Source organism: Theobroma umbraticum, unplaced genomic scaffold, assembly GCF_002168275.2.
Source record: "Theobroma umbraticum cultivar Fairchild unplaced genomic scaffold, ASM216827v3 scaffold_4.1, whole genome shotgun sequence".
In the NCBI taxonomy this organism is placed as follows: domain Eukaryota; kingdom Viridiplantae; phylum Streptophyta; class Magnoliopsida; order Malvales; family Malvaceae; genus Theobroma; species Theobroma umbraticum.
The window spans coordinates 6825372-6834966 of record NW_018397258.1 but is presented as its reverse complement, the minus strand read 5'-3'; the positions used below and the strand labels follow the sequence as shown (position 1 = coordinate 6834966).

The 9595-nt window shown below is 37.1% G+C and overlaps 1 protein-coding gene across 1 annotated transcript; it reads left to right on the top strand.

Annotated features, from left to right (window-relative positions):
• Positions 1 to 3706: 3706 nt before the first annotated feature.
• LOC110414085 (DNAse I-like superfamily protein) lies at positions 3707 to 9106 on the top strand. The gene is made up of 13 exons (XM_021425150.1): positions 3707 to 4552; positions 4653 to 4740; positions 5147 to 5215; positions 5376 to 5463; positions 5546 to 5650; positions 5752 to 6379; positions 6463 to 6656; positions 6801 to 6909; positions 7033 to 7181; positions 7342 to 7643; positions 7748 to 7831; positions 8221 to 8293; positions 8393 to 9106. Exons 1-10 carry the CDS (start codon positions 4523 to 4525, stop codon positions 7565 to 7567), a joined length of 1686 nt encoding a protein of 561 aa, XP_021280825.1. The 5' UTR covers positions 3707 to 4522; the 3' UTR covers positions 7568 to 7643; positions 7748 to 7831; positions 8221 to 8293; positions 8393 to 9106.
• Positions 9107 to 9595: the final 489 nt, after the last annotated feature.

Below are 9595 nucleotides of genomic sequence, written 5' to 3'. Positions count from 1 at the left end.
TCCATTTTTCTTTTTCTTTTTTTGCCTCTTCTTTGCTTGCTTGTTCTGGCACACTGGACATCTGAACCTTGTATTCTTAATGTGGATGCATCTGAAATTGAAGTACTATTATTTAATTTAAATGTTATTCAAGAGGAAATGGCATTAATATTATTGGATGGTTCACTTCCCTTAGCTTATTTTAATGTTTCTACTTTCTGAGAAGGGGGACCTTCCATAAGTCACATGGACTGGGCTCCCATGCCAATTCTCTTGTGCAGTTTGATGACTACATTTTTCTCATTCATGGATGATGCTATGATATCGAAATTAAGCAAGTAAATTGAATAATAAAACTAAAATGATCTATATATTTAATTATAGTACTATTTCTATTTAGGTTTGTAACAATCAAAACTGCTGGTATTATTAACTCTAGGTATCAATACGTATGAAATGGTTGGAGGAGAAATCAAAGACAGTGAGTCTACATCAGAAGCTAACATCATCACCCAGCATTCAAGTACATGGAAAATAAAAAGAAAGGATGGATGCTTTGGAGATACGATTTCTTTCAGCAGATAGTAAATGAAAATGACAAGAAGAAAAGCTCAAGCCTTTAAAGATGTAAAAGGTCGTGCAAATTGGCCATCGTAATAAAAACGGTTGGTTACGAAAACCGTGTGGTATAAAAGAGAGGTGGTCTAAGAGACTTTGGCCATTCCTTAAAAGCTGAAAAAGGCTAAAGAAACGGAAAAGAAGAAGATGAAGAAGAAGATGATGATGATGAAAAGATCCAAGCCTCTCTACAAGAGAGGATACTTTGCGCAAAGTACAAAATTAAAGATCATCCCTTTGACTGCCTCGTTACTATTTAATTTGAACAATGGCCATTTTCTTTTCCTTTTTGGGAACGATTGCTTTCGATAATAAACAGGGTTAAGATCAAAAGGGTTTCCATTTGCAGGACAATCGTGTCTAATGAAGTGGTAAAACAAATGTTTTCATATTGGTTTAATGATTGTGATTGCAGCTTCATGTGACTGGTCGGTTTGAAAATTTATGGTTGAATGGGCTGCACCAAGTTACTAGCCTTTTGTCAGGTTAAAAAAGAAACGTTTTCTTCATTAAAGTATTGATGAGATTTTGGCTTGTTTTGCCACAATATAAATCCAATTAATTAAATCATTAGTTTGTAACAAATGCTGGACCTTTAAAATCCAAAAATTTTTCCAATAATCCGACAGAAACAGAAACCAAATTCCACTTGGCAACCCTGGTAAGGGATGAGGTGGAAAGGGATGCAAGAAAGATATGGGGGAACCATAAATCCCAACGTATATGTCATTATGTCATTGTTAAATCCAGATACATGGAGTCCCAGTAGACCTCATTCTCGTACAATGGGTGCCTCTCACTTGGGTAAAGAAAAACAAAACGTGAAAAATCTTAAAATTTGCAGGAGATTCCTTCTCTTACCCTTTAGAATTTTAGATGAGCAAGCATTTACGAATAGGGCCCATTGCTCTTTAATTTTGGATACACCTCTTTCCCTGTAACATCAACTGTACTATTGTGGGGATATATGCCATGGAGAGCTTGCACAGTTGCACCTGTCACATTTATGATTTTAAGTTTCTACAGTTGCTGGGAGTGTCTAACTCAGTTTTGCTCTTTGTAGACACTTTAACCAACTATAACCCAAATATTGTCCTTTCACTGTTTCCTTCTTAATTTATTAACCCTTTAATATTTAGGTATTCGTATATCATAGTACACACCATGTAACTACAATTTGATTTACAGTTTAAAAAAGAAAAAAAAAACCCAAATTTAGGCATTGTTTGTAACTATCTATTGATTGAAAATTTATAATACTATTTCCTCTTTTTTTTTTTTATGTTTTATCAGGGTACACTGGTATGTAGGCCTCTAGGCTTTTCTATTCAAAGTTGACAAAGGAACCTTACTGGACCGGCCAGTGTCCAGAACCTCCAATGGCTTTCATTAAGCTATTTTTATGTCTGCTTTGAACATTATTGTTTCCAAAGCTTGGTGGTTATTAGTTTTTGACGGTCTTCAAAAGGACAAATCTGCACGAATGGATGATAGTCGCTGCTTTGGTTAGATGGCAATCATGAATAAAATGAAAAGCTGATTACACTATCTGTCTCTTATCCAGCAATGCTAATTGCGTGCCACGTCGAGAGAGCCATGACTTGGACAAATTTTCGACAACTTGTAATTGGGACCAAATGGCTACAACAATGCGCTGGTGGAAGCTTCACTATGTAGTTTAGATAAGTGGATTTGAATGGTGTTTGTTAGGGATTCCCCATTTGGGAAGAAGCAAGGGGGTAGGGTTCCTTTGGAGTGTTTTACCGTCAACATCATTGCTTTAATATATACTGCCTCAGTAGTTTAACGCATAAAGTTAACACACCCAGTGATTGTTAAGAGCCCTTGAAAAATGGAAAATTGAGGCTTTGCTTAAGGAACCAGACACAGTCTCCCCCATGTAGCATGTGTTTTAAGATTAGTCAATTAAAGAAATCATGCTCGCCGAAGCTTAAACCAAGAAGTTTTACTTTGTTTAATCCTTGGCATTCTAAACTAGTACTAGTACAACAGTGTTAATAAATAGATGCACAGGACCCTAGAAGATCGCGTGTCATCGGGCAAGTTGAATTAGGTTTTAGGGACCCTTTAATGGCCTAACAAGATCCTACTCTCAATTAAACAAAAAAGTTTATAGGGAGCTCTCTCCAAGCACCCTAAATTCCCTTTAATCTATGCTAGAAACAGGAGTTTATATTTTAATGGCGCATGAAAATTACCAAGTAGCTAAAAAATTCTCACCGAACTGCTTTGTTTCTCATGGACACAAGTCTAGATTGAGTCAAAAGAGCCCCCAGATTGGATAGCAGGCTTAACCCATTGACTACTAAAAAGCAACAACGATGAAGGTTTTGAGGACGTTCAATGCTTCTAAAGTTATAAACACCCCAACATTTTGCACACATTGGAGATGCAGCCTTCCTTGGCACAAAAATTCCCTCTATCAAAACCCCTATACTATACTATACTATACACCTATGAGGGGTAGATATATAGATGTCTGAAAGCCCAAAAACCCACGCTTCAGCAACAGTCTTGACTCTCACAAAAGCCTCCCTCTTTCAACTTCCCATATGCTCCATATTTCCCAAGTATAACTAATAACTCAAATTTGACTTAATGTGGAGTAATACATTGGTCAAATTAGTATACTCGGATTAAGTGTTGAAATAAAAATTGGATTTTAAGACATTGTAAACAAACTTATATAGTATTTTTCTGGTATCTTCTTTAACAAACAGATTATTCAAATAGGAGAAGTCAGGGAAGCAGAGTCTCCGTGCTTAGATAATGCACTTTCTTATCTTTTTATTGCTTCTTTAACCTCTTTTTTTGCCCTCAGGGGAGACCAAATGGAGGACTGGTTAAAGCTTTTGGGAGATTAGATTAAGCTTAAGCATAACTTTGCTGACCGTGGGCGGGGACAGACAGTTTACATGGAAAGAGAGAAAGAGAGAGAAAACATATAGTACTAACCACAAATCGTTAAAATGAATTGATAAAAATAAAAATTAAGCGACTCGGCAAGGGTTGGCTGTGGGTGGGTGGATGACACCTTCATTGCTCATTTGCCCTTAACCTTTGTTTTGGTTCTTGGGTAGGCCTTGGATTTTGGGGTAAAAAAGGCTCCATCAAATAGAAGAGAGAGTGGGGGGGTGTGGAGAAGAGAGGAACCCATGCTCTCTTGCACTTTATTCTCTTCAAATTCGATACTTTGCCCCTGTACCCTGAACGAGGTTTTTGTTTCAATAGAGAGCCAACTCAAAGCAAAAAAAAAAAAAAAAACCTCTCTTTCTCTTTCTTTCTAACTCTCTTTTATGTGTCCTACATTGTCTTGTTCTAACCTCAGAATCTCTTAGTCTTACTTCCACGCTTCAGTTGTTGTCTCTCTCTGTTCGTTTCCGTTTCAATTCTCCTTTAGTTTTTCTTTTCTGTTTCTGTTCTTTTCCTCTTCCTTTCTTTTGCCTCTGTTTCTCTCCTAGACTTCCAGCAGGAAAGAGTTATAAGTGAAAGACCAAATAAGAAAACAAAATGCCCAACTGGGTATTTTTGGTTTTCACCTTGTTAAAAATAAAATAGTAATGCAGATTAAAAACTGGAACTTCCTTTGTTCCCTCACCTATTCTCTCTTCATTGCCTGAGGGAACAGAGGACTACCCTTCTCTTCCGCCTCTGCTATCAGCTATCATTCAAAATTACCCCACTTTTCTCCCATTATTTTCAGCACAGAACTCGAACTTTCTCTCCCTGAAAAGCCGTGTTTTCAAGATTGTTTTTTGTATTTTTCTATTTGGCTTTATTCACATTTTATCAAAGGCAAAAACATCTGAGGATATCAAGTGATAGTTGAGCCAAAAGAAGCAACTTCTCAAAATCATAATTATCGCTTTCAAATCTGGATAGGCTATATGAAAACTGTGAAACAATGAGAGATGGGAACTCCAAGAAGAGCAAGGTTATTTCTGAGACAAGCCAGAAAAGCTCATTTGATTCTTGTGTCATTCTATGCAAAATATGAAATTGCTGATTATGTTAATTGTATTTCCCCGATGAAGGTTTCATGGCCGAAGACGTTGGTCAAGAAGTGGTTCAATATCAAGAGCAAAGCTGAGGACTTTCATGCTGATGATGTTGATTATCAAGGTGATTTGATTGGTTTTTAAATCATTTAATTATGTTTTCTTGCATGAATTTTGTTCTTGGATTTGGACTCTTTAACCTTTTTATACCAAGAACAACGAAAGTATTTTTTTTTTTTGAAAGTGAAAACTGTCTTGATTTTAGATTCTTCTGGACCCTGGACACTTGCATTATTCTACTTCTATGTTTTGACTCCTTGTTTTATACAAAAATGTGTTTTGGTTTTTAATTTTTGTGAGGAGTTTGATACTTGCCATTTGCAGCTCAAGATCTGGTCTTTGTTTTCTTCCTCTTTCTGAAATCCATATTGTTTGTTTTTTATGGTGTTTGGATATGTGAAATTGATGCACTGCTGATAGAGAGGAGAGAGAGCATCAGCTTTAACAACTTTATGGTTTTTCTTTTTCAGGTGTTGATGAAGATTGGAGCCACAACTTCTCAGAGAGGGAGGCATGCACTATCAAGAAAAGTAAAACAGGTTCGGAATCAGACACCACCATAGTGATTGCCTTGGACCACATCTGTCTCTTATCTCACCTCTCCAGAATTTTAATTAAACCAATATTAAAATTTTAATATTGCCTCAATCCGTTCCATTTTCTTCTCCACAAACTTCTAACTTGTTAATTGGATGCTAGAGAGATTGAGCAAGAGGTATTCTGATCGAGTTCGACGAAGCAAGATTGATCTTGATGGTTCGCAAGTTACAGATGTGCATAATTATAGGTATGTGTTGCATTCTTAATTGCTTTCTGGTTGTGAATAGGATTTGGTTTTCAGTGCGCTTTTTGTTTCCATATGGGCGCAGGATTTTTGTGGCTACTTGGAATGTGGCCGGAAAATCTCCTCCTAGTTATTTGAATCTTGAAGATTGGCTTCATACTTCTCCTCCAGCTGACATTTATGTACTCGGGTATGCCAAACTAATCCAGATTTCTTCTACATCTGGAATTTTTTAAGCAAATAAATTTTATGATATTGACAGAAGCTTCTTCGATCCCTTTGGCATTTTAGGTTTCAAGAAATTGTTCCTTTAAATGCTGGTAATGTTTTGGGCACTGAAGACAATGGACCGGCCAGGAAATGGCTAGCTCTCATTAGAAAGACTTTGAATAGTCTTCCTGGCACCAGTGGTGGTTGCCACACACCTTCACCAATCCCTGATCCGCTTGTAGAACTGGATGCAGACTTTGAAGGATCAACAAGGCAGAAAGCTTCATCATTCTTTCACCGCCGATCATTTCAATCCTTGAGTCGGAGCATGAGAATGGATAATGACATGGTAATGCCACAACCCCGGCTTGATCGCCGCTTCAGTGTCTGTGATCGTGTTATCTTTGGGCATAGACCAAGTGATTATGACCCTAATTTCCGATGGGGTTCCTCTGATGAAGACAATGGACCGGGGGATTCACCAGGTAACACTCAGTATTTGCAATATTCTCCAATGTCCTATGGTGGATCTTTTACCGTGGAGGAAAGCAATAGACAGATGGGGCATTCAAGGTACTGTTTGGTTGCCAGCAAGCAAATGGTTGGGATATTTCTAACAGTATGGGTGAAGAGTGATCTTAGAGATGATGTTCGCAACATGAAAGTATCTTGTGTTGGCAGAGGATTGATGGGTTATCTTGGAAACAAGGTACATTTTTGCTTATGAAACTCTCTCTGATTTGTGAGTTGAACTAGCAGTAAGGTGGCATACTCATTTCTTGGGTTTTCCAGGGTTCCATATCAATTAGCATGTCTTTGCATCAAACAAGCTTTTGCTTCGTCTGTAGTCATTTAACCTCTGGGCAAAAGGAGGGTGATGAGCTGCGAAGAAACTCTGATGTTATGGAGATCCTCAGAAAGACAAGGTTTCCCAGGGTTCATGGTATGGGAGATGAGAATTCTCCCCAAATGATTCTAGAGCATGAGTAAGCAGTCATATGTCAAAATTTGACCCCATTAATGCTTGTCAGATTAAGATACCACATTAATTTCCCAGAAATTCCTGCCTTGTTAGAATTTTAGTCTTAGCCTTTGGCATAAAATTCTAAGTTTTGAATATCTTGGCACAGTCGTATTATTTGGCTTGGGGATTTGAATTATCGGATTGCTCTGTCATATCGTTCTGCAAAGGCTCTGGTTGAGATGCGCAATTGGAAGGCACTTTTAGAGAATGACCAGGCATGTTCTTATCCTTTCTTAATTGATTCTATATCTTTATTCTGATGTTCTTTTTTCAAGAAGCTCTGTGCTTCTCTTAATTCCTGTGAGAACTGCTCAATCTGAAAGATTGATGGCTTCCAGCTTCGGATAGAGCAGAGGCGAGGCCGTGTTTTTGAGGGATGGAGTGAAGGAAAAATTTATTTCCCTCCTACATACAAGTATTCGAATAATTCAGACAGATATGCTGGGGAGGACAGGCACCCAAAGGAGAAGCGAAGAACTCCTGCATGGTAATCTCCCTATTTACCTAGTATTTTTTTTTTCAAGTAATTGGAGAAATTAGAATTATGGAATTTATGTCTATGAGAAGAAACTGTCACATGATTTTGCTTTTATTAAGAGCTATTGATCTGATAATACAAGCAAGTAAGCAAGCTGATGTTGGTGAAGGTGTGATCGTATATTATGGTATGGAAGAGGCCTCCATCAGTTATCTTATGTTCGCGGGGAGTCAAAGTTCTCAGATCATAGGCCTGTTTATAGTATATTTGCAGCAGAGGTTGAGTCCATTAACCGTGGTCGAATCAGGAAAAGCATGAGTTGTTCCAGCGCCAGGATTGAGGTTGAAGAGCTGTTGCCACACTCACACGGATACACTGAACTCAGTTTCTTTTAAGAGAATCTGTGAACAATTCATATTTTGTGCTACACTTGAGGAAATTGAAACAGGATTAAGTGCACGGATGTATAAGGTAATTTGTCTATACAAGGGAATTAAACGTTATATCCTTATGCTGTTGCTAATTTATTCCTGCTAACCTTACAATTAAAGCTAGTTCCCTTGGCTTGTTAACAGGATGTCTTATACATAGAAGGTTTCATGAAGAAAGTGCAATTTCCTCAGGAATTCCAACCCTGCTTTTTCTCCACAATCTGTCAGGTAATTTTACTCATTTCATGTGTGCCCAAAATGGAAATAAAGACAAAAGTAAACTCGGTCCTAATTTGTCTTGTTAGTAGGAAGAACAGTAGGAGTATATGTATTATTAATGTCATGATGTAGACTTCTTTGGTGGATTTTTTTGTAATGCACCTATAGCTTTCAAGTGTTCTTCCTACTATGTATTGATATCTCGACCTTTTTTGCTTAGAAAAAGGGTTTTCTAGTCAAGTCTTACTCTCCTGTAGAGAATGGAAGGTGTACTTGGAATAATTTCTGAAAGTGTTGCTGTAAATCATGTCTTCTTTCCCTGTTAAAGTATTTTTTTAACTTGAGAAAATCTCTTGCTTGTTCTTATTCTTATCTATTGATTGGTCCCCATTATACAGATGGGCACTGCCCCATGGAAACCACATCGTGGAGGCAATAAAGACATTCTGTTGCCTGCAGTCCAAAAGAAAGGTTGGTCCTTCACTTTCTTCCTTTTGATAGTTTGGCTGTAATTTCCTATCCTAAATTCATTTATCTAATTCTCTACATGACTTTTCCCCGTTGCACCAGGTACAAATTGTATATTGTCAACAATTCCTAACCCTACAAGTTTGCAGCATACTATTGCCTCAACCCAAATTCCTAACTGCCGTATTGAAAAATCCAGCTTCAACAAGGCATCCATGATCTTAGCAATTATTTATAGGACTAGTTGATAGTTTATTCATGTCCGAATTCTACAACATTTTTTAGAAATTTACAGGACAATAATGGATTGCTTCACCATATCATATTTGGTAAAAGCTCTCTCCACATTAGATTTGTTGCCTCAGTCAGAATCCCTTTTGTAAATTAGGGCAGGAAGATTATTTGTTGTTCTTTTCTCTTCTATTTTTTTTTTTTGAAAGAAAAAACCAAGGAGAGAGAGAATGGAATCAGCTGTCATTTCCTTTTGTACTAGTCTTGGAAGATAAAAGCCTGGAGATGTGATGGATACTCATTACTAGTGGATAAAAGAGAAGAAGTTCTGATTTATGTGAACCTTTCTTTTTCTGTTGCTGCTAATCATTTTACTGATAAAGAGGAACTGCCTACCATTGTTGATTATCTCTACCGTTGTTTTATTTACTTCTCTGAAAGCAAAAGAAAAGGCAAGAAAGTACTGACTACGGAGGACGGGTTAAGTGTTTTAATGAATTAATTTATTCTAATTCTTGAGAGCATGCCTTTTCCAAAAGGCAATCATCTAGTGATATCTGTTTGGAAGACATTGAATCCCAAAAAAGCCTGAAACCTACTTCATTCAAGAAAATTACAAAAAAAGAAAAGAGAGCAGTTTATGCATTTTACTTTTTTAAGCTATGTCGTATTTATGTTTTCCTTTCCTGTTAGTGATGGTTGCACCTCTGTAATATGTCCAACTCTCGTCCCTCCTACTACCACTCTCAAGTCATAACTGGTTAAAGATTCTATCTCATCAACTGAATTCGATTAAGTAATCACATTTTGCATTTTCTTTTCCTTACTGAAAATAGTTTACATGAACGAAGAGGAGAGGTAATGCATAGAACATTCTTTTCCCTAAAAAGAAGCAAGATTCATCATCAAGAGCTGCATTTTGTACTTTAGTAAAAATTTTAGTATTACTGTTGCAGTTTCTAGCGTGCCCATAGAAATTCGATTTGACTACTCTTATTTCTTTTCATCGTCCTCAAATTTTCTGCGGCCAAATTCGGCTGCATTGTTGTTTGTGTATAAATAAATAAACACAAC